Source organism: Grammomys surdaster, unplaced genomic scaffold (assembly GCF_004785775.1).
Source record: "Grammomys surdaster isolate TR1022 unplaced genomic scaffold, NIH_TR_1.0 214, whole genome shotgun sequence".
In the NCBI taxonomy this organism is placed as follows: domain Eukaryota; kingdom Metazoa; phylum Chordata; class Mammalia; order Rodentia; family Muridae; genus Grammomys; species Grammomys surdaster.
In genome coordinates, this window is record NW_021604659.1 from 4004450 (window position 1) to 4030444 (window position 25995).

General features: G+C 43.5%; 1 protein-coding gene across 1 annotated transcript in view; it reads left to right on the forward strand.

Moving 5' to 3' along the window:
• Cpxm2 (carboxypeptidase X, M14 family member 2) overlaps positions 1-25995 on the forward strand; it is a 106392-nt gene that overhangs the window by 32419 nt on the left and 47978 nt on the right. Inside the window, exon 4 of the mRNA XM_028772544.1 lies at positions 10217-10356. Within this exon, the coding sequence (XP_028628377.1) occupies positions 10217-10356 (140 nt within the window). The remainder of the gene's footprint in view (positions 1-10216; positions 10357-25995) is intronic.

Below are 25995 nucleotides of genomic sequence, written 5' to 3' on the forward strand. Positions count from 1 at the left end.
CTGTGTCCTGGGGGCTGCTGTGTCCTGGGGGCTGCTGTGTCCTGGGGACTGCTGTGTCCTGGGGGCTGCTGAGACAAAAATAATCCCAGGGAGGCTCATTTCTGAGTCAAGGCATGCCATCCCATCTGTTCCCATAAAGGGATTTTTTTTGTGTGTGTATCTGGCTTCAAGCAGCAGTCTGGGACATAGTGCTAGGTGCCAAAACACTGGAATTTGGGGAATTTGGATTTTTATGGTAATAACAGAACTGAATATTTTCAATGATGACTCCCTTGGAAAATTCAAATGAGTATTTATCATAATGACGGCCACACACTTCTTATTTTCTTCCAAAGAAATGTCTATTTTGGTTTGCCACTATAGCATACACCTGGGATTCCAGATCTGGGAGGCAGAAGGATCAGGAGTTCAAGACTTTCTTTGGCTACATAATGAGTTCAAGGCTATCCTTCACTATATGGGAAGGGGAAGAAGAAAATAAACCAGAGGGGGGGCAGAACAAGAGGTCAGAGACTGGATGAGTGATGGAAAGTACTTGCTGCTCTGGCAGAAGACCTGGGTTTGATTCCCAGCACCCATGTCAGGCAGCTCACAGCCACTTGTAACTCTAGTTCCAGGAGATCTAAACTACCCTCTCTGGCCTCTGAGGACATCTGCATATACATGGTGCACACATATGCACTCAGGCACACACATACACATAAAATCTTCAAACTTAAGTGGTAGCAGAAGCAACTTCTATTGTGAATTCAGGGACTGCTAGAGGCTGACCTGGGCCATATAGGACCCTGTCTGAAGAAGAGGAAGAGAAGGAGGAAGAGGAAAAAAAAGAGAGGGAGAAGAAAAGGAGGTAGGAGAGGGAAAAGAGGAAGAGGAAGAGTAGAGCTAGCTTCCATTGTGAACACATTCTACAGCACAGTAGGGTGAGTGAGGTCAGTGTCAATTAATTGAATATTTTAAAATAGCTTGTAGAAAGGGTTTTAAAATGTGTCTGATTAAAACAAATTTCCTGTGAGGTTTCGGACATGCCATTTGCTTGGATCCGATCTTCACACATTACATACTTCCATTGAGCTGTTATGCTCTAATCTACCCCTATAGACACACACTGTTTATTGTGTCAGTTAAAAGGGAAAGCCAAGGTACAAGCTGATGTAATGGATGTAATTAGACCAGGACAGAACAAGAGGAGAGGTAGAGAGAAATAGAAATAATGATTTCCTCACTGCCCAGAGGAGGGAGACCATGGGGACTTTCTAAACAGCATAGGGAATTAAGGAAGATACATGAGCTTAAGGCAAAAGACGTGGATCTTTGAAGTGTATAGGAAAGACAGACTTCAACCAAACAAATGGGTCGCTAGCTGAAGGAACAGCAAAATCCAAAAATAGAATGTCTAAGCCATGGTGATGACTCACTGGAAGAGTACTTGTCAACAGGCTAGATGGACCAAGCTCTCCTGCTGGCAGGACAGTTAAGGTATATCCAGAAAGTAAATTTAGTCACAGATTGTAGCTGGTTTAGCTATAAAATGGGGTGAATTATGTTTATTCCCCTAGGACCTTCCCTTCTGTGATGGACAGTCTATAGGTTATTTAACAGGAGGAATGTGTAGCCATCCAACAGTCCTCTCCTAGGGACTCTATTTCAATCCCGTTTTACAGACAGACTATGCTGGGAGGAATGAAGATAGTCCTAAAGAGACCCTTGTACCCCTCCCTTGGGATGTCAAGACCATTGAGACAATGGACCAAAAGAAACTGGTCATTTTCTAGGAGAGTCAACCTGGGAGAACAAAAAGGCTGAAGCCTGATGCCAGCCAGAGGGGGATTTGTCTCCCGGGAAGAGTTATCACAAAGTTATGACAGCTTGTCAGAACGTCTTGAGGGAAAGGCTAGAGCTTAGACAACCATGGGTTAATGGTGATTGAGACCACACCTTGACCAAGACTGCTTAGTTATGCATAGCTCTTGCCCTATGTTTAAACCTGAAACATCATGTCAGGACCTCAAAGATAGACATGAGGTGGTCACTGAAAGCTGTGGTTAGCCTTATTTGTCAACTTGAAACAAACTAGAATCACCTGGAGGAGACTCTAAATCAGGGAGAGCTCACATAGGGCTGGCCAGCTATCTTGTGTCTGTAGGTGTTTGGTTTAATTAAGTTAATGAATTTGAGAAAGCCCAGCCCACTGTGGGTGGTGCCATTTCCTAGGCAGGGGTTCCTTAACTTTGTAAGAGTGGAGAAATTGAACTGCACACAGCAGTCAAGCCAGCGAGCATGTACACTTTTGTCTTTTTCTGCTCTTGACTATGGAAGTGATGTGACGAGCTGTTGTAAAGTTTCTGCCTTGACTTCCCTACAATTACGTACTGTAACTTGGAACTGTAAGCTGAAATAAACCCCTTCCTCTTGTAAGTTTATTTTCATTAGGATATTTTATCACAGTAACAGAAATGAAACTAGGACAGTAGACCTCTTTATGGTCCCTCTTCCCAGTGAGGCCACATGACACACCTTTCTCTGCTTTTCTATATGTTTTGTCTTTAGTCTGGTTATTGGGGGTACCTGGATGAGCCTATGTTGGACCATATGTTGCTGCCAGGATCCAGGGTCTGATACTGATAATTCCAGTATTAAGACTGCTCTACTTGGAGGTGGAACAGACAGTGAAGCAGAGTGAGGGCTTGAGCTTGGGCTGTGTGGACCCTGAGGGCTGTTCACACTGTGCTGCCTCCATGGGGCACAAGGAGCCCACTCAGAGTGATGGCTGCTCTTTTGGAGAATCAAACTTATTTCCTGCTCATGCAACTAATTGTTTTTTCAGTGAACATCTTTCTTCATTAAAAAAAAAACCAAACAGTTCATGCTTATTCAATCAGGTTTCTTCTGCCATGTTTTCAGTTTCAGTCCCTGACTCTTCACTGACTTCTTCAATTGTTTTTAAAAAGTGGCTTCAAAAATCACTGAGCACTTTTGTCCTAGCTGACTTTAGAGACCAGGGTTTGGACTGCATGGGGTGTTTTGCTTATAGACATCTGAAAATATTTTGGTTTGTTTTTTAAGGATTTATTTTTATATCTGTGTTACTGGGGATGCCACGTGTGTGAAGGTGAACCTCAGAAGCCAGAGGGGGGCATTGGATTCTCCAGGAGATGGAGTTATAGGCAGTGACAAGCCTATAACAAGACTGGTGCTGGGAACCGATACTCTGCAAGAGCAACAAGTGCTCTTAACTGATGCACCATCTCTCCAGCTCCAGGCACCTTATGCCACTTTATAGCTTCCGATTAACTACTCAGCTGCACTAATCAGAGGGCCCACTAATGCTTGCACGTTCTCCCCAGCCCACCAGCAAAGAGAGTATCTGGTTAAGAACCTGTAAGTCACCATTTCTTTTCATTTTTTTTTCCTCTCTCGAAACTACTTTAAAATGTAACTATCATTTCCCTCTGTTTTGTGTATAAATAGCTCTGGGCTGTGTCTGCTGAACAGCAGCTGTAAGTCTATTATCTTAGACTTGCTCAATGGCTACAGTCATGCAGCTATGACTTTTTAATTTGCTTCCAGATGTTTCCGCACAGAGGTGGTTGAGGGTATTGGGAGATGCAGCTCAGTGACTCCATTCCGCAGAGTGAGTCGCTTTCATAACTGCCACCAAGCAAAGCACGTCACATAATGCCTGGCCTGCAGGAGGTGTTCTGTAGACTCCAGGAATGAAAGTCAATGGAGTGGTTCCATTTTTCACACTCAAATTCTGTGTACTTTTAGTTTGCTTAAAAAAAAAAATGAATGTGCGTTTTTAAACATCATTTCCAGAAGCAAGATACAGAAGTTATATGATGTATATGGTGTCGTGTGTGTGTGTGTGTGTGTGTGTGTGTGTGTGTGTGTGTGTGTGCTCGCATATGAAGGTCAGAGAATAACTTTTGGGATTTGGGTCTCTCCTTTCACTATGGGTTGCAGCTATGAAACTCAGGCCATCAGGCGAGTGTGCTTGCCTTTGGAGCCATCTTGCTGGCCCCAATGTGTCAATTTTTTAGTAGACCTATATTTAAAATTTCCCTTTTAACAGCTGCTTAAATATTACTTCCTAGTGATCCAATAAATCTGATAATTCTGAGTCATGGAAGCTCGTTTTTTCTATCTTTTGACCTTTGTTTTCCTAGAATTGCTTACATTATCGAAAAGGTCCCTCCTCCACCTAGTACCAGCCTCTGAAATGGCTTCAGCATACTTTTCTATAAAGCTGAAGTTATAGTGATTTTTAACTAGCTTTTGCTCTCTGTGTTTCTGTGGAGATCTTTTCAGGAGCCCTGGGTTGTTCACTGACTTATCTGTATAGCTACTATCATGACGCTCCATCAGTCTGAGAGTTCTCTATGCTGGAAACCCAGAAGAGCCCGAACTTCCTCCGTGCTCTGGAACTGAAGTCTTTCTCCTTCAGGACCCCATCACAGTGCCTAGAGCAAGGGGCTAATAACTCTCCTAATACAGCTCTCTGATGGGCAATTGGTTTCAGCTCCTTTCTCCCAGACCTGTGATACCATTCTAATTTTTGTCTAACTACACCCTCTAGTAATTTAATGGAAATGGTGCATGAGTAATAAAATTTGGGGGAAGATGATTGTGAGGATCTGAGACCCCCCCCCCCACACACACACTCATAATAACAAGCATTGGAGATCCAGAGTAGCAAGCGAGAGGCAGTTTATTTCACAAAGTTGGGTACCAACCCAGGTAGAAAGGTGGGTGCTCTGACTGAGTGCAGAGAACACTTTTTTATCATCCTGAATACGGGTCCCTCCCTCCTTTTCCTCACTGGCCGAGTCATGGTGGGGAGGGGAGGTTACAATATTAATGTCACCTGCCATGTTGACCTATTTCTCAACAAAGATCATATCTGGGTTTATCTATTTTACATCCTGTTTATTTTAAAGCCTTTAAATATATGACCTTGTCCATCTGCAGGCTGTTAGGTGTGTGCTTAGACCTAACACTAGGGAAGCTGGCTCTATTAATAATCTTTTATGCAGGTGTTAATAGGGTCCCTAGCTTTTTGTCCATTTGTAATTGAACCTAAACTTAAGACAGCTTTGTTTTGAAAAATGGGTAATGATATTTTTATTTCTTACATGAATGAATATAAAAATGTGTTTATTTCCCTATCACGATGGATAGACTGTTAGGCAGAGCCTAAAGTTCTAGAATGAGAAATCTTTAGGTCCTGGAACCTCATAGCTGGCCAAGGCTGAGAAGAACGGAGCTGACTGTCTTGATCCTCTGGATGCTGACCTTCCCTGAAACCTGTCACACTCTTCTTCCCAGCCTTGGGGTCCACATATTCTCTCCATTTTTTGTAAATGCTGCTGTTGAGAATTCTGGCAGCATCTTTCTGTGTATGCCTCCATATGAGTGTGCATGCATGTGGAAGCCCGAGATTAATGTCTGCTGTCTTCCTCAGGTGCTTTCCATCCACCTTGTTTTCTGAGACAGTCTCTCTCTCTCTCTCTCTCTCTCTCTCTCTCTCTCTCTCTCTCTCTCTCTCCCTCCCTCCCTCCCTCCCTCCCTCCCTCCCTCCCTCCTTCCCTTGCCCAGCACCTGGAGGGAGATTCTGCATCTGACATCTTAAGTGGCCCCTGTCAGGTGGTCTCTTTATTACGGACCTCCAGCCACACTTAACCTTCACAAAATTGAGTCTGTTAGGAGCCTTGCAAATGTCTCCTATAACTTGATTGCCTTGGGAAAATTACATTACTTCTCAGCCTATTTGCTGCCACAGTAGAAAGAATCACACCATGTTAATGGTGTTTTCCAGATTCGCTTATCCTTGAAGGAATCAAATCTTTTATTTCAACAGTTTCTTACTGAAAAATTTTTGAAAAGTATTCCTAACTTCTTTATTTTTAGTTTTCTTCTTAAAATGACATTTATTAGTTAATGCACGGAGAGGTAAACAGAGGGCAACTTGAAGGAGTCAGGTTTTTTCCCTCTACACTGTTGGTCCTGGGAATGGAACTTGAGTCATCAGGCTTAGTGGCAGGTACCTTTAACCCCCTCAGTCCTCTTATCAGCCCTTCTTAGCATCTTAGACACGGGGCTCAATGTTCTCATTTTCTGCTTTCTCAGAGACATTTCACTAATACTGTTTATTGCTCTGTGGAATGATTTGGTGACCTCTCTGGGTGCTTGCTTTTAAGTTCCTAATTGATTTTTCAGAGATGGCTATAATTGCCCGGTGAGTCATCTCCACCAGCAGGGATAACACTGTTCTATTTAATTGACTGGTTGCTGTGCCTACAGTGGACTGAGCCTGGCAGCAGAAGCAGCGTCCCTAGGCTGGTAAAGCCAGCAACCTTAAATGCAATTCCAAGCCCTGGTCACTCGATGCTGGAGAGAAGCATGCAGACAGTCCTAGCTTCTAGGATTCTACAGTGTGAGCATCCATGTTGCCACCTCACTCAGGGCTCGTTGACCTAGCCTTAGGCCAGAGTCCAAGGCCTGTGGCATCACTTGACTCAGGCAACTCTTGGTGTAGCAGTTATGCTGTGCATTGTAGGTACTGAGTGACTTCCTTTCCCTAGATGTAACAGTTCCCAGGGACACCAGACATTGCCACTTTAGTGTGGACTCCTGTTCAGAACCTTAGATCATGAATCTCCTTTCTTCTGTGTTCATAGCCATTTCCTGGATGATTTAACTTGGATATAAAAGTAATAGCAGGGGACTGGAAGGGGGACATAATTCCCTGGATCCTGTAAAACTTGAAGTAGTTCATAAAGTGTTCACACTGATACCTGTTGCCAGTGCTAGCCAAAATCTTCCTGCTTTGAATAGTCTCACAACTAACATCTATGGAGCACTGTTTTGTTTTGATGTGTATGTATTTGTGTGTGTGTGTGTGTGTGTGTGTGTGTGTGTGCATGCGCATGTGCACACACACTCGTATGCTTGCATGTGTGTATATGTGTGTGTACACGTACATGTATGTGTTTGTGTGTGTGTGTGCATGTGTTCATACATATGTATGTATGTGCATATGCATGTGCATGCATGTGTTTGTAGAGGTTGGTGGTTACGTGGGTAGATGTCTTCCTCTACCCTTCTCCACTTTACATTAAGATAGGGCCTCTCACTGAACCCAGCACTTACTAACTGGTGACATGGGGTGCCTGTTGTTTTCCAGGGATCTGCCTGACTCTACCTCTGCCTTAATCACTAGAATAACAGACAACCCTCCCATGACCAGCTTTTATAGCCACTGGAGATGGAGCTCAGTGGTCCTTACACTTCACTGTCGAGTCATCTCCTCAGCCCTAGTGAGCACTCATTACTTGAACTCACATCTGGTGACACACATTGAGGGAGAAAGGATTGTCGCCTCCACACTGACAGATACCTGAAAACCAAGGCCCAGAGCATCTATGCAAATCCTGAGTATCCACTGAGACTTGTGGCCTGTGGTGCATCCTTGGAGCTCACTCTCTACCAGCATCTGCATGGTGTCTGTCACCATGATACGGTGTGTAGACTTCAGCCTTCAGTCTGCACTAGTGCTTGGGGATGAGGTATACATGCCTTTCACCTTTTATACTTGCTGCGTAGCACAGGGTTGGTGAAGGCTTGAGGGCCGAGATGAGTGGAGCTCTGAACGGCCGTCTCCAGTGCTTTTATAAGAACAGGGGAACCACAACAAAAACATAAGTGCATGCTCTGGTTTCTTGAGAGGGCACAAGTTGTGACATTGTAGGTCGTTAATGTGCTGCAATCTCTGTCATTAAGAGGATAATTGCCTTCTACTGTAGAGAGGAAGTGGCTGTATAATTATAGCCTGAGGGCTGGCATCTCGCCTCCCTGCTGTCTGTCAAGTCAAGAAACTGAGAGGCTATGCAGCAGGCACCAGGTTTCTTAAGGATTAACCTACATCGATACCTGGAGCCACTGCAAACACAGTGAAGTGCAAACCTTTCCTGATGCTTTTAGGTGACAGATCCTACATAACAGCCACCATCACCGATCTTTATGACATATCACCTATGTATCACTGAATCCATCTGGACCTTTGACATCTTAGGTAGTTTAAAGCTTGCTTTCTGAGGAATATTGACTTAAGAGTTTCTGAAACTGACCGTCACTTCTGAGAGCAGTGTCTGCTGAAGATGTGTTGGTGTCTTGTCTGTATTCAACCATTTGCCACAAAGGTCATTGAAGGTAGTGTCAGGAATCACTAGGGATACATGGACCAAGTTAGGTCCTGACAGGAGGCTGCCTGGTTTTTGACAGCTTGTCACACATTTAGACATACCTTGCAAGGGGATATCTTAACAGAGAATATCCCTCAAGAAGATTAGCCTGTAGGTAAGCACGTAGGGCATTTTCTTGATAAATGGCTGCTGTAGAGGGGCCCAGCCTACTGAGGATGACACCAACTACAGGCAGGTGGGTCTGAGTTGTATAAGAAATTAGGCCGAGCAAGCTATGAGGAGCAAGCCAGTAAGCAGCACTCCTTCATGTTCTCTGCTTCAGTTCCTGCCTTGACTTCCCTCAGTGATGGAGTATAACCTGAGAGCTGTAAGCTGAAGTAAATCCCTTCCTCCCCAAGTTACATTTTGGTTATTGTGCTTTATTACAGCAATAGGAACCATAACTAAGACAGCTGTGTTAGCTCATGTGGTAATGAGCGTAGAGTTCTGGGACTGTTGGCCTAGTTACATACATAACTATACCCTGAACTTCACATTCTATTGCTCATTAAAAGCCAGGCTGTCCCTAAAATTCACTAAAAAGTAATCAAAGATAAAGAGGAGGAAAGACATAGAGATGATGGGCTGATCTATTATTATTCTTAAAAGATTCATTTTACTTTTATTTATGTGCATGTGTGTGGAGGGAATGTACACAGGGGTGTAGGTAGCAGTGGGATCCAAAAGAAGGCATCAGATCCTTTGGAGCTGGGAGTTACAGGAAGTTGAGAGCTGCTCAATAAGGGTTGCAGGAACCCAATTCTGGTCCTCTGCAAGAGTAGCCGGTGGTTTTAACCACTGAGCTGTCTCTTCAGCTTAGGATGATCTCTGACATTCTAAGAATCGCACTCTCTGTTATCTGGCTATACCCATATAAAGCAGTCACCTAAAAATAAAACAGAATTCACGCAGACTGAACCTTAGTAAGCTGGAAGGCTTCACTTGATTCAAATGTCTCTAATTAAACTTTTAAAAAATGATGTCAAGGAATTATCTCTTTAAGTGGTGAGACTGCAGGGATAATTTCAGAGCAGCAATTGACCTGCCTTGGAAATGCAAATACACAACGTTTTGCATTTCCTAGTGAGCAAAAATGAACGCGTCAAACAAGTTCTTGATGGACAGAAACTCACTAGTAAGTACTTACATTTTGGGGTCAGCTCCATGCTGCTCCTTTCTGGGGAGTCCCTGTATGGTCTCAGGGACTCAGTTGAACTGTCCTTAAATGCTCCCAGGGCAGTTTACTCAGAGTCCCTGAATAGCACCTTCCTCCTTGTTCTTGTCACTGTGTATCTCTCGCTGCCTGGGTGGTGAGGTTCCCCAGCACCTGGTGTGTGGGCGGCTGGATGAGCTACTTTTCTCAATGCTGGAACAAAATACCTGATTAAAACATCTTAAAGAAGAATCCTTTCTTTTGTTCCACAGTTTGAAGGTTCAGTCCATCAGGGTGGGAAGGCATGGTGTCGGGACTGTGAGGCAGCTGGTCACATGTGTCCATGGTCAGGAGGAAGACAGAGATGAGCTGGTACTCCATATTCTTTCCTTTTCATTCCGTCTGGGACCCAAGCTCAGTAACAGTGCTACCCATATCCAGGGTGGATCTTCTGATCCCCAATTAACCTGTTCTAGAAGCTCCCACATGGACACACCCATAATTTTGTCCAGTAGTTCATTTATAGATCATGTCAAGCTGGCAATGGTACCCATCATGGTGAGTACACAAGAGATGGGTTTTTGTGTGTTGACTGAATAAGTAACAGGAGCTCATTAAATTTAGTCTTTCACACATGCCAAGAAGAAGACATACTATACCAAGATATTTCCACCTCCTTCCCATGGTTTAGAATAAGGAGTTTGTGGTACAGTGGTTTTTTTCTTCTCTAGTCCTCTCTTCCTTCTTCTCTGTCTCAAGAAAAGATGTCTTAATCATCTTCATTCCAAGGTCTTTCTGAACACCAATTTCTTCTTTCCAGGCAGGCATTAATGAAAACGACTTTTACGATGGGGCTTGGTGCGCTGGTAGGAATGACTTGCATCAGTGGATCGAAGTGGACGCCCGGCGCTTGACCAAGTTCACAGGGGTCATTACCCAAGGAAGAAACTCTCTCTGGCTGTAAGTGGGTCAGCACCTGTGCCTGCCAGGGAAACTGTAGAGAAGTACCTGATGAAGAGTGGATGGAAGGTAGCCAAGGCTGAAAGGACACCTCCCCCTATGCAGGGACAGGGTAGAGTCCACTGAGGAGGGAGGATGAAGTGGACAGGGGTGCAGTCATAGATAAGCCCTGAGGCAGGTGTCTACTATCTTGGATCCTGACAAAATACTGGTATCTGGACATATGGATTAAATTCAGCCTGAGGTAAGAACTCTCAGCAAGCAGTGAGCACATGGCCTTGGGAGGAGAGAGGAAGAACCATCCAGACTCTGAGAGGAGGACTAGAAGTCTCAGCAGGTTCCCAAACAAATGGCCACTTGAGAAGTGTTTTAAGTGAGGAACAAACCAGCTTGGAGATCAGGGAATGAGACCTAGAATTGTGGCAGTAACAAAGTGGTCTGATGGTGATCCTGAGAGATGGTAATAACCTCTCAAAACCCTCCATCTTGGCTGGGATGTAGAGTGTGTGCTTAGCACGTGTGTATCCCTGGGGTCTATCTCCCGCACTGAATAAAGCAGGAGATGTCATGCACTCCTGTAATCTCAACAGCTGGGAGGCACAGGCAGGAAGATCAGTTCAAGGTCATCTTTATTGCCAATATTCCTTACTTTTCTATTGCTATGCTAAAACACAAGACCAAGATAAGAAGGAGGTTTATTGTGGTTTATAGTACCAAGGGAAAAGGGCCATCGTAGCTGGGAGACAGGAGACATGGCAACTGGAACATCAAGCTGAGAGCTCATATTTTGAGCCACAAGTAGAAAGCAGAGAGATTGAAGTGGGAATGGTGTGAGGCTTTGAAGCCTCAAATCCAGTGACTAGTGACACACTTCCTCCAGCAAAGCCACATCTTTTAGACTCCCACAGACAACACTACCTCCTAGGAACCAAGTGTTCAAATGCCAGAGGCTATGGGGGCATTTTCATATAATCTATGAAGCTATGAAGAGTTCAAGGCCAAGCTGGGTTGCGTGAGACCCTGTCTTAAAATGAAGAGCAAGAGAGAACAGAACAGGAGAGAGCATATGTCTCACTGTGTTTTTCTACTGTGGAACTCTATTCTGCTTTAAGAAGAAAGGAATTCTGGCACATGCTATATGGGAATGAACCCTGGGTACATGTTGATAAATACAATAAAAAAAGTAAGGATGGCTACCAGATGATTCTGCTCAGACAAAGACTTAGAGTAATCAGATTCATAGAGACTGAAATATGATGGCACTGGGAGGAGGCCAATGGGGAGTTAATATTGGTAAGTAAAGAGATGAAGTTCAGGACCTCCTGGACATGAGTGGTGATGATGATGGTAAGTCAGGGCAGGTGGACTTAGAGCTGTACTTATCAAGGTAGTCATCCTTGAGAAATCCTGTGGTATGTATATTTTATAAAAATAACTATGTATTTATTCTTATTGTAAATACAATATTTAACATCCAGAAGCATTAACATGCACATCAGGGTAGCTATGGAGATGAACGGCTTTGACCTTGGGTCCTGTGCAGGCAGTGGGGCCTCATCAGGTCTCAGTGTAGTCAACAGGACAATAGTGATTTCTGAATTTAAATGAGAAACCTTCAGGTCCATACTGAGGAGTCAAGGACACCAACATTAGAAAACCAGTTATGTGACCCCATTAAGATCCCTTCCTCCTCATAGCTCCCACCCCCTCACACTGCTGCAATCCAAAGTTCCATTTCTTGTCATCTTTCAATATTGATCAGTCATGTAAAATCAAAGCATGGCTTTCTAATAAGACTGTCAGTGTCAGAGTGCAAGGGCTCCATGTTGCGTGCTGTAGTAGCCTGAAGGAGTCTTCTCAGAGATGCCTACTCTGGTAGAGACAGGATTCATGACTTTGCTGCCAAAAAAAGTTAGGAGTCTCTACAAAGTAGAATTGGAGTTTATTTGAAAGAGATGTGAATATAGGCTTAGCATAGGGCACTCAGATTTAGAGAGGGGCACTCAGAGGAAAGATAAGACAGAACTACGTGTTAGGTGTGAGCTTCTCAAGAACGAATCATATCTGTGTCTTTACAGTAGCCATATACATGTTTTTGGTGGCTTCTGAAGTATTCAATTTCCAAGGATAGCCAAGGAACTTTCCATGAGACTTTAAGGTTGTTCCTGGTATATACTGGATGATTACATTGTATCACCAGTCAAGAAACAAAAAGTGATGACTGCATGCTGGTGCTCAGCTTCCTTTCTCCATTTACACTGTCTAGGATCCCAGTCTAGGGAATGGTGCCACCCACTGTGGGCGGGTCTTCTCATTTCAATTAACATAGTCAAGATAACTCCCAGAAGCATGTCTAAAGGCCCATCTTCCAGATGTCTCTAGATTCTGTCCAGTTGACAATTAACACTAACCAACACAGATTAATTTTAATTTTGAAAGTGGTCAACATTAATAACTAAACTGGGATAAGACTTGACATCTGTACTCACAGTTAACCGCTTGTCATTGTGCCTGGCCCTGCATTGTTTCTGGTACAGATCTATTTCAGGTTCTCTCTTATTGGTTTCTGTCTTTGCTACTGAGATCCTTGCTGATAAAGGTCATGTCCTATCATTTGCGGGACTTGTCCAGTACAGGCACCTGATTGATGCCTAACAAATGACTCTCCAATAAATGAGCAACATTAAATCAATAATGACTACATGTGTGGCAATAATTGTCTGGCAGTGACTCATCTTCTGCTTCCTTTTGTATTTTTTTTTAGTAAAAAGATAACATTGTAACATCTAATAGTAACATCTTAAAACATGACCCATGATCCCACTGTCTTTATACCAACAAATTTCTCTCATATGCTGCATATCATATGCAATTATGGTATTTTTGATTTAGTATATTACATTTTCATGCTGTGACTCAGATTTCATAGTGATTATTTTTAATGGCCTATGACTTACCCAGCCATGCCTCCATCATGTCCCAATTTCTTGTTCTCTTTCTCATGTTGAGAGGAGACATTTGTGCTTTTTTCCCCTCCTTTATTTGAATTATATCCCCCAAGTAAATAATTTTCAGAGCTGGGATATTTCCTGCAGTTTGACAACATTTGATTAGTTTTTTTGCTATTTTGAGAATGATACTTTATTTGCTTGGCTTTTCAGTGGCAATTATGCATATATTCATGTATGCCAATGTTTGCTCCGAACTATGCGGTTTTTCCCTCCTTAATGGCACATTATCACATGACAGTTATTTTTACTACTCGGATTCTGAAAGGCTTTTAGGGAGGAGGGCTTGGAAGCTGGGCTGTTCAAGAGAGAATGGGAAGTTGGAAAGAAAAGACTGGTGTGAAGTAATCAATAAGGAATGAGGGCAGGGGATTGATGACAATGCCTGGCTATTAACCTGTCTGGCCGCTGTCGTTAGAGATGAAGTCGGTGGGTTATTATAGGATTAGAAAAAAGATTGAGGTAAGTACAGTGTTCCCATTTCTTCTTAACTACAAACACAAGGGGGATAAGCAAGAAATCACAGCTGAAACACCATCTCTCAGGGGCATTTAAGGGGGAGGTGAGAGATAGTATTACTCGGAAGAGTCTGATTTTTCTTAATGTCTAAATTTATTTCAAGTCAAATTATTGCTCAGGGATAATGAAATCAAGAAATTGGACCGGTGTGAGTGTACTGGATCTCCTGGAATAGTTCCATCTCCTCCAAGGGCCAACAGGAAATAGAAGGGAGGTATGCTTCAGTATCTGAGCTTTTCCTTCACCAGTGCATGAATAATACGGAAGGCAATTGGATCTGTTGCAAATGCTAAAACAAACAAACAAACAAACAAACAAACATGCCCATGTTAGACATCGTAAATACTTACAGTGAAGATGACAGTTACCCACCCCTTTCTCTCTTTTCTCACTCTGACCCCAAATTGTTTCTGGAGCTGACACATTTTAGGTTTCTGGCTTTCTCTTTAGCGGTTACTAAGAGCATTGCTTACAGTGGCCATGCCCTGGTATGTGGGGAACCTGTACAGAACCTGTTTGCTGCTCAACAAATCACTCCCTAAAAAAATGAATATGATCAAATCAGCAAAGGTTCATTCACTCTGACCCGTAATGAGTTAATTGATCTGGGACTACAAACGTCCAAGAGAAGGATTACTGTAGAATGAGTAAATGGAGAGGAAGGCAGGAGAGAGAAGGCTGGGTTGTGACAGACTGTTGGAAATGAGTGGTTTCCACCCTAAAATCATGGCATGCCTCTAGCTTCTGCTGGTTATACAGACTCCCTTCTTTGGACCTCAGTTTTCTGTCCTCTAAAATGAATTGGCTACTCTCAATCTTATACAGATGTGTGTGTGTGTGTGTGTGTGTGTGTGTGTGTGTGTGTGTGTGTATAAGCAATTATATTAGCATATTTAAAACTTATACAGCACACAGAAAGCGCTTAACAGAAAGGAATTTTCACCCTCCCATTCTCTGGGTTCTCTAGAACAGTATATTTCTAGTTTTATTTTTAGCCATGGGTCCTTCTCCCAAATACAATATTTATTGGAAGCACTTGGAAGTGATAAGCAGGCAAGATCACTCTGTGTGGTTCTAGGAGGAGGAACACTGCCTACCTGGTCCTCCATTCTCAAATGTCTCTGTATTAGGCATCCTGGTTATTTGATATGCCCTGTGCAGGTTACAGTCTACCTGCTTCCCCACATGTTAACTGCTATTCTGCAGACCTAGGCAGACATGGGATTCAGCTCAAACAAGCAAAGCTAGAGCTGGAGCCAGAGTTCACCTTTTCCATTCAGGTATAAAAGAGGGCTGTACTTGGATGGGTAATAGTTAAGACACAGAAGAAAGGAGTTTCCAGCTCCAGAAAGGAGTTTGCCAAGTAGATGTTGGTGTTTTAAACAGCTTTTTGCACTCAGGGATGTAGCTCACTTGGTAGAGTGCTGACTTAGCATGATGGAAGCCCCGTTAGATCTCCAGCAGTGCAGGAAAAACTGGGTATGCTGGTGCTCACCTGTTATCTGAGTACTCCAAAAGTAGAAACAAGAGATTCTGGAGCCTACATAGTACATTGAGCTCTCCTGGGCTACATGATACCCTGTCTCAAAAACAAAACAAAACAAAATCAGACAACCATCCAACCAACCAACCAACCAACCAACCAAACAAACAAACAAAAACAGCTTCTTGCTATGTGAAGGGAGAAAGAACTTTACAAATGTATATTTCAGAATATTATAGTGGGGGTCAAAAGAGAATCATCATCATCATCATCAACAACAGCAACAAAAATTGTTTGGAAAAATGCTATGATGAAACCCAATACTAATATGCTAATAGACATAAAAGTTGTTTAAATAGTAGGAAAAGACTTTTAAAAATACTTTTCCTTTTTAGGACTGGCGTAGTTGGTATTTTGAAATGAACATCTTTAATATCATTTTGTTTCTGGCATTCCCTGTGTATTTATTAATTAATTCATATGGCATTTATTGAGTGCTCTGTACTAAGAATAAGATTGTAAATGTAAGCAAGACTTGGTCCTGCCTTTAGGGGGCAGTCTAGTAGGAGAATCCAGAATGCTATGGGGACTTCAAGAGAAGGCAGAGGCCATACCTGAAGTGGGTGGAGCTCCCATTGGACCTGTGGCAGGGCTGAGGATGATGCCCTGAGGTCCTGAGGAATGGCTGCCACATCCCCCCAGTAATTCACATTCAAGCTGATGAGAAAGTCTGCAATTTCAGTTTTAATAATTCTTTCAACTAATTTGGGCTATCTGGAGTTATAAAATATAATTGTTGTAATGATTTTGGGTAATTTATATTTTTCAGCAATATAAATTATCATTCCTCACTGCATTGCCATTTAGTGAAATGTTAGTGCCCCAATAGAAACCAATCTTTCATTTCCCTAATGACAGAAAGTATATTAGACATGTGAGTGTTGCGATTATAACCAGCATGATGATTGAAAAGTTAATTACTCTGCTGAGGTGAGTCAGTGCTTCTAAGGACTTGAAAGAAATGCAGACAATTTTTAAAAACCAAATGTTTTGTACTTTAACTGTTTAATAAGGAAAACCATCTGTTTTTTTAAAGTAAGGCAGTAACTTGAGCACCAGGTTTATGTTTGTAAGATATTGTGGGGAAGGGATGAAGAGAACTAAGGAAGGTTGACCAGTTGGCTGAGTTTGGAGTAAAAAGTCAGGGTAGTTCATAAGAACAATAGAGAACTCCAGTTGTAAGCCATGCTTTGTGCCCAAGAATACAAAGATTTAACAGGGTTTGGCACAGCACCAAAAAGTTAGCATGGCATTTGGAATGGGATGTCTTAGCAGAGATTCAGGGCACTGGTTTATTTGAAAAGGACAAGGTACCCAAGTTGCAAGGAAGGTAGGATCAGACAGACAAGTTATTACTTCCTTTATGGTCACACTTTGGCCTTGAAGTGAGTAGAATTTGTGACAGACAGCTACACCAGTGCACAAAGGGTTGCTGTGAGGCTGCAAGAGGTGGAGAGATCATCCTGGAAAAGAGGAAGGCCTCCTAAGAGGATCCAGGTGAGGGAGCAACTGGCTTTATAGCTTTGGATCTCTGCATAGGGCAAGTGTGGCACATTTATGGACAGAAACTTAAAAATTGCAAGGCCAACACTGGGAGAAAACCTAGTGAGTTTTTCTACCAAGTCTCAGAAACAGCTCAGTGAGTGTTAAGAACACAGACTTCTTACTATTTTTTTTGGCTATCTTGGTGGTTTGTATGCAGGGGATGTGGGAGCTGGTGGTAGTTGCACTGCAGACGTTCAAGGGCACTGGGGTGCTGCTAGTATACACATGCTGTGTTAGGAGAGAAGGGTTGGAAATCGAGGTCTAGTGCTAGTGGTACATGGGTTCAAGTCAGAGGTCAGGTTCAAGGGAATCCTCGGGGATGTCAGGCTTAGGAAGTGATGGAGGCTTGTCTGGAGACCGGTGGCTTAGGGAGTAAGCAGAAGGAAAGACAGACTGAGGAATAAGTCTGAAAATCTTGAAGCTGCAAAGCTGGCCACTTCCGTGTTCCCTGCAGACAAAAAGTGTTCAGGGTGAGATGGACATGGATTGTTGAGGGGACAAGTAAAGGACAGTCTAGTCACAGCAGAAGGAAAATTGAAGGTGGTAGGAACTTAGCAGTTAAAGAGTGACTGGAATAAAGACTAGTTCCATTGGGGCAGAGGAGAGCTAAAACCCCAACACCTGCTCAGCTTCTCATTTCCACAGTGCAATGTTCAGCTAGCGCTGCCTCCTTCCTCCAGTGGTACCCGGCTTTCTGCACTCTGGGGACCAACCCATCCTTTACCATTGTTACCTTATCCCTACTCAGTATGTGTGGGACACATAGAACAGTTTGCCAGGGCTCAAAGGGAGGAGACACCAGAGCCCTGCACTCAAAGAGGGGGAAGGGAGCCTAGAGGCCCCAGAAGGGAAGAACTGTGGGAGGCTTCATCAATCATCTTGTCTCTTTGGGAGGGAGAAAGGGCGGTGTGTTTTCAGAGAATATCATGCCATGTCTTGTCCTTGCCTAATGGGGAGATGAGATGTCAGGCACCTGTGGGGTTGTGGGGAGAGAATTTTCATGCTCCTTTCTAACTTCTTGGAGAACTGTCAGTTTCTGAGCAGGAGAGTTTGGCATGATCTTGAAGGGTTTTGATGAAAACACTGTCAAGTTCAAGTTCAAGGTGAGGCAGTCTTTTCTTCACCCTGCGCTTTGTCTGCTTTATGTATGCAGAGGTAGCTGTTTAAAACCAAACAGAGATTTCACAGATGCCTCCCACGCATCCTCCTTGGGTTTCTGGGTGTCAGTGACTGAGGAATGAGCTCTGCAGAACAACCATAGAACTGGCTTCTGGGATGGAAACTTCACTGTGCCCTTTTCAAGGTCTTTGTGCCAGAGTCACCACTCCTTGGGAGACCCTCATGGAGATTGATGATACCCTTATGTCTTAGTCAGGGTTTATATTCCTGTACAAACATCATGACTAAGAAGCAAGTTGAGGAGGAAAGGATTTATTCAGCTTATGCTTCCATGTTGCTATTCATCACCAAAGAAAGTCAGGACTGGAACTCAAGCAGGTCAGGAAGCAGGAGCTGATGCAGAGGCCATGGAGGGATGTTACTTACTGGCTTGCTTCCCCTGGCTTGCTCAGCTTGCTTTCTTATAGAAGCCATGACTACCAGCCCAGGGATGGCACCATCCACAATGGGCCCTCCAACCCTTGATCACTCATTGAGAAAAATGCCTTACAGCTGGATCTCATGGAGGCATTTCCTCAAGGGAGGCTCCTTTTTCTGTGATAACTTCAGCTTGTATCAAGTTGACACACAAAACCAGCCAGTACACATTGCCTTTTTCCGTTTTTTGTTTCTTAATGGGAAAGGCCTCTTTGCAGTAGGCACCCTTCCTTGTTGCATTAGACACTTGGTTGTTTTTTGTTTTTTGTTTTTTTTTTTTTTGCATCAAAAGGTGCTTGAGAAGGGAAGGATCTATTTTGGCTCAAGTTCACAGTCCGTTGTGGTGCGGAGAGGTAGCGGCAGGAGCTTGTGCAGTCTTGTGTATGCAGTCTAAGATCCCAGTCCATGGAACAATGCCACCCACGTGGAGCATGGCTCTTCCCACCACAGTTAACCTAATCTAGAAAATCCCTCCTAGGAATTAGAGGCTTGTCTGGATTCTGTTAAGTTGATGATCAGTATTAATGATCACATCTGGTGAGCTGATGTTCTGTCCCACAAGGCCTGTTGGATTAGTTCCCTCTATGCATATGTGTTTACTTCACGTTGCTTGCTCTACTCCTAGACCAGAAATTTCCTTTTTTTTTTTTTTTTTTTTTTTTTGCTCCATAGATAGATCAAGCATGCTGTCTCCTTAGGACCTGTGTACTTAATGTCCTTTCTGCTGGGAGAATGAGACCTCTTTGCTTTCTTTTGCCAGCTGTTGAAGCCAACCTCGGTCTATGTGTGCTTAGTTGACTGTCTACCCCCTTATGTGTTTGTGCTGAGCTGATGTTGCTCCTGGCACACAGCAGGCTCCTTTGCCCTGAAATCTCTAGTGTTGGGTCTTGGGTGGATCTGTGCAACTGGCCTCTCTCATTTCTCCCTTCTCCAGAGGCTAAGCAGGGCCAGAGTATGTCTAGCACAGGGGGCTAAGCTACAGGGTGGAGACAGATTGCACCTACTTGGAAAGAAGCTCTGGTTCTTTGCCAGTGTCCTGACTTGGATTAGAAATGGCAACTGAAGTCTCAGGTATTGAAAGTCTGTTTTCCAATACAGCAGTGTTCAGAGGTGGGGGCCTTTCGAAGTGATTGGCTTATGAGGGCTTTGGCCTCATCCATGGATGAATTCATCAATGGGTTTTTGACTTGGGAGACAATAGGGAGGTATGGATGTGTGCTTCTGGCTGCTGTACCTTGTTCCTGCCTCCACCTCTGCTTTGCATCTTCAGGGACATGAGTAGCTCTGCTCCACCACACCCTCTCAGGAAGGATGCATTGCACTATCACAGGCCTGGAAACAGTAGAAACAAGGAGGCATATATGCTGAGCCCTTTGGAACCATGAGCCAAAATGAGTCTCTGCTCTTTACACTCATTTTCTCTCATCACAGATGTGCAAAACTTGTGGACACAGACCTATGCCAGATTCCAGAGTGAAACTGGAATTCCTGGCTGTGTGTCTGTGGACACATTTCTGATACTTTCTGTGCCTCCATTTCTCTACTTAAGTGTGATACTAGTATACACCACGTAGGCTGACATGAAGATTGAAGGCACCTGGGAGGTTATCCTGGACATATAGTAAGCAGCCTGCTGTTGCTGTTGCTTTCTTAGGACTCTGTCCCTCTTGTAGAGGGTCCTTGAACCGTGGCAGCTCTACCTATCACTCTCTCAGCCCACGCATAATGCTCACTTAACTGGCTGTGTGTTCCATGCGATGCAGTAGGAAACCCAATCACACTCCCAACATGTAGCAGAGATCTCACAAATTGGTGCTGCTCTTGACACAGTGGCTTCTTTGCACCTGCCCTACCTCTGTGTCCCTTCTGCATCCACCCAGAGCTATACTCTCCAGTATCCCAGCACCTACACACAGTACCTACAGATGATACAACAGATAGCAAAGAAGCCAAGTCTGACCTCTAGTCCTGTCTGCTTTTGGGTGGGATACATTTGGTGGGAATTTCTTTAAATAACAGTGTATAAGCACCTAAACAGGGACTGTGAGTGCTTTGCCTGAGCCCCCTTTTGTGGTGCCCAGTGACCCATTGCGTGGACAAGAAGACAGCTGTAGAAAGCCCAAGGAGCTGGCTTAACCTGCCTGTCTTGTAGGGGAAAGCTTTCCTGGTTCCTCCACCTCTTGTCTCTGCACTGGTGTCCCTCATTACCCCTCATTTGCTCTTGTGTCATGAGGCTTGTTACAGTGTAGACAGAGAGACTGCCATATTCTTCACTGAGAGTTTTAGAGGCTGGGTCAGGGACCTTACCCAGTAGGGGCCATTATTTTATCTGTTTTTAAATCAGAAGGAAGACATAATAGGGCAAAAGAAACACTTAACGTTATAAATAGTTGGCATTCTATTAACTAGGTTGTAAGATTCGAGTTTTACAGAGGAAGGGAAATTGGTCCATAGGGACTAAACCTCCTCCTCCAATCCAACTCCTGTGCGTGGAACCTGTGACTAAGCAAGTTTCCAGAACAAAGTACTAGGTGGGAATGAGGTTGTCAGTCAGCTCTATTTAACATGGGGCCCTGGGTTGTTTAACTGGGCCCATGATAATTGCTAGAGTCTATGTCTGCCCAACAGGGAAGAAGAAGAAGCCAAAACCAGAGATATAGCTCCCAGGCAAAGAAGTTCCTGCTGTCAGATATGTAGGATGGGTCTATGAGCAAGCACAGAAGTGGATTAGGAAGGACATGAAGGCCTTCTCTCTGAAACAACAAAAGAAACTCAGCCCCACTGACACCCTGACTGCAAGACTTCTGGCCTCCAGGGCAGATACACCCCTGTTATTTAAACTAGTGGTTTTGCAGCATCAACAGAAAACCAAAGGTGCTACCATTCAGAGGTCCTCAGGCCAGCAGGGGTTCTTCAGTGACCAGCCCAGCTCTGGTGGTTTGCTGTCTGCAGCATGCTGTGCCATGACAGAGTCTCCAGCTACAGGTGGAGCGGACCAGGCATCTGGCTAGGGCAGCACCAGACTACATCTCCAATCTCCAGTATACACAAGGGCCATTTCTTTGCTTCCTTTTCCTCTGATCCTTCAAGTGGATTCCAGATTTGGGGGTCCTTGTCTACTTTCTTCTTGTGCTTTTAGCTCTCTGTGGGTCTTGTTGCTTCACCCTCTACCCAAATGTATTATTGCCTCCTGCCCCCAAAGTAGTATTTCTCTGTTGTCTCCCCATGGGCTAGTCAACAAGGTAATGGGAAATGGATAACACTTGGCAGTTTATGACATTTGGGCTGTATTCTCAAAAAGTTGTGGTAACCAGTCTAAAGTGAAAATTCCAGTAAATCAATGGGTTGCAATTTCACACAGTGTCCAACATTTGGCTGTACTGAGGGTGTGGTGGAACCATTTGGCCTGGTGATTACACTTCTAGCAGACAGGGAGGTAAGAGGGAAGGGGGAGAATAAAAAGTGTGGACTCTTCCTAGCTACTGAGCGAGTCTACTGTAAACTAGATAGAATTTTCTGGTTTGTATTTTGTTTGTAGCAGCTGTGGAAGGCAGCTGTCTAGACCTCTTGGGGTCAGCAGTTCTGCCCAAAGTTCTAATGCAGTGTTGGGCAGGATTTGGGACATTAGACTGCTGGAATGTGGCTGGCTAGGGAGGGGATGGACAAGCCGCAGCCAGCTTCCTTGTGATTCCAATAAGGAATTGGCTCTAAATGCTTCCTTTTTTTTCCAACTGAAGAGGATTTAGCCATGCTTTCCTTACTTGGGTATAGAGGTGGGGTATGCCTAGTACTGGTTACTTCTGAGGACTAGGGGCTTCTCACAGCCCTGTGACAGGAATGCTTGGGACTAGAAGTACTTTTATTTTTTTTAACATTCACATGTGCATGTACCATGAAACATCTTGGGTGCAGAACTCAAGGCTAAACATGAAACCAGTTTGTTTCTTATGACTTATATACAGAGGCTGATGGTGATTTTATCCAACATTTCTAGTGTGCCTGTATGCCACAGACTGTGACCCACCACGTAAGTTCAGGTGTGGAATTTCCCATTTATAGTGTCATAGAGGGTTCAGAAAGCTTCAGAGATTAGGTTTCCAGACTGGGATGATCAACTTGAACTTGACTATCTTGGTCCATTTGTGATAGGATTTGGGGAGGGTCTATCCTGGAGAGATGGGCAAAAGAGACTGACACTGTGGGGCCCCAGTGTGGTGGACATCAAATGTGTGCCCGAGAGCTTGCCCAGTAGCTCTTTGATTGGGGTTTAAGGTATTTCTATTTCCTCACATTATTCCTCTTCATAACACTTTGTTTGGGTTAGTTTTGGCTGTGTGAAACTTTTGACTGGTTCACGGTTAACATACCCAGTCTTTTAAGGTGTGTGCTACACGGAGAGAGGCTCGTGCTGAGGACACTGTTCTCTCACTGCTGAATCTCCTGACCCGTTGTTAATTGTTAGTCCACCATAGCTGGGCGGATGAATGCCTGCGTCCCTGTTCTACCTCACAAATCTGTATCTGTCCTTCCTCCCATACTACACAGTCCCTGAAGGAAGTCTCCTTTCCTTTCTTATTTCATTTCCAATCTCTAATCCTGGGGGTTAAACCCAAGAACATAATACTGATTTCTGCAATTATATAATGCTTGAGTAGATCAATTTGTCCCACTTTATTTGATTTGTAAATTGTAGCTTATTTAGATCCTTTGCCTTTGTATATTAATCTTATATAATAATCTTGTTTGTATCTACAAAATCTTGTTTCTATGATAATCTTGCTTATATCTTACTATGATTTTCACAGGCATTGTGTTAAACCTGTGTACTAATTTGCGGAGGGTTGACATCTTTGTGACGAACCTTTCCATACAGGACCACACACCTTTTCCACTAGAAGTATTTAGTTTCCTTCACCAAAGTTTTGTCACGTTCGGCAAATGAGTCCTGTGTGTCCTGTTAGATTCACATGTAAGTTACTAAATATTTTTATTTTTATTTTTATTTTTATTTTTTGTGGTCAGTATTTTACTGAGTTAGCAGGAATTTCATTAGGCTGCCAAAACAATGTGGCTGACATTGATATGCCTGTAAGCTGCTGTGTATGAATCAAGATGTCTTTGACCTTATTAGGGATTCTTTTTTTGCCCACTCTCCTCTTTCCTCTGATTTACACACACACAGTATGCCCACTCCCTCCTCTGATGAGCGTGTGCGTGTAGGCACATACACATACACACACACACACACACACACACACACATGTTCACCTTTTTCCTCTGATAAACACACACAGTATGTCTAGAGCCTCTAGCGAGAAACCTACAGAGAATCTGGCCAGTGGATTCTCCATATTATGTAATTTATTCTGAATTGCCAAGATATGATTTGTGTCTGTGCCTGTTTCTCTATCTCTCTGTCTCTGTCTCTGTCTCTGTCTCTGTCTCTCTCTCTCTCTCTCTCTCTCTCTCTCTCTCTCTGTGTGTGTGTGTGTGTGTGTGTGTGTATGTGTGTAATGGTCAGAGTTGAACCTAGGTCCCTGTAGATGTTAAGCAAATGCTATCCTGCTGAATTATACACACAGTCTAGTTTTACCCCCCAAATCTCCATCCGTCTCTGGAAGTTTTCAAATATTTGTGATCATTTTCATTTGTTAGCAAAGGAGACTTTAAAATAGGGAATGGCAAGGGTCCTTTGGCCTAGGTCTCCCCACTGAGACTATAAAATGGCAGCTACTTGAATGCCTATGTGCCATTTGGACCTAGATAGTGCCATGTTTTAAAACATTGAGTGATATTTATGTGTGGGTATAGATGTGTGTTCCTATAGTTAGTGTATGTGCACCATAATTAATCTGTAGTTATGCATACAGGAGCCTGTAGGCAAGAAGACAGTGTCAGAGACCCGTAAGAGCTACAGGCAGTTGTGAACTACCAGGTGTGTACTGGGAACTGAACCCAGGTCTTCTGTCCCAGTCCTGTGTTTTATTACAGAACAGTCTGGGGGAAAATAACTACTATATACTGAGCTACTGTCCCAGCAAGTGCTGTTAACGCTATATCTTACAGTACCCCAGAGGTTAGAACTTGTAAACCTCATTACAGACAGTGTCTGCTAGAGATGTCATGATTAGCGTAAGTGAATCCCCAGTTTGAGCCCATTTCTTCTAGCCTTAGGGGCTCCTGATCTTTGCAGGATCTCACTAAGAACTATAAGTCCCCAGCTTTTGTATGTGTTCCCTCTCAGTTCTGAGCATGGCTTGAGGACAGACAACTGTTAGAGTATGGATTTTACTTCCTCAAAACGAACTTCCTTGCATGGTTAGCAGAAAGCTTCCACCTTTGACCAAGTAGTTGCTTTCTAGGGGTACTTTTATATGCTATGCCAGCTTTAAACCAGGTTGAGGAATGGGTGAGTCCATGCTTTTTTCCTAAGCATTTTTGAAAGTTAAAACCTTTGCTAAGTTACACATAAGGTTATTGTTTCTCTCTCTCTTTTTCCAAATAGCCTGCTGATCCCTAGTTTTTTCAAGTCCCTCTATAAAAAACATAATATCAGTGTTGCCAGCCACTCCTGAGCTGGCGATGCCTTCAAAGTTCAGGCTACGAAAGGGAAAACCACATGCTTTCCAATGCTACTAAGAAAGTTCCATCGGCCTTCTCTCTAGAGCATTACAGCAAAGAAATGTGGACTCTTAAGGGAGGAGGGAAAAGAAATTCTGCTCTTCAGTCCTGTGCTGAATTTATAAGCAAGATACAAACTGGTTTTGATCCTTCTTACATGTGCCTAGAGAAAATGGCCTTGGAAATGAGTAAAAAAAAAAATGAAAATGCCAGAGATGAGATAGAAATGGCAAAGAGAGGTATGTAGGGGGTTATTTTTAATTAATGTATCATTTCATTGTTCAAACAGCCAAGAAAAATCTCTGATCTTTAAAAATAGTCCCCATTTCAGGTCCTCTGGTTCCATTTCCCCGTTGCCTGGGCAACTACTGCAAACTGCTTAGCAGATATTTCTTGTTCCCTTCCTTCCTTCCTTCCTTCCTTCCTTCCTTCCTTCCTTCCTTCCTTCCTTCCTTCTTTTCCATTTCTTTCTAAATTTTTGTTTGTTTGCTTCTTGTATCCACGTATGTGTGTTTATGTGTGTATCTATGTAGGGACCAGATGTTGACTTTGGGTACTTTTACCTATTGTCCTCCACCTTACTTTATTTATTTTTTGAGACAAGATCTCTCAGTGAACCCAGAGCTCACAATTTAAGCTTGAGTGGTTGGCTAGCAAGCCTCGCTGGATCTACTTAACTCTCCATACCCCACCTAGTGCTGGAGTTACAGGAGGATGCTGTCAGAGCCTCATTCATGCTAAAGCTTTGTGACAGACCCACAGATCTCCTCTGACCTGTGTGTATATACATCAGATGTGTGTGTGTGT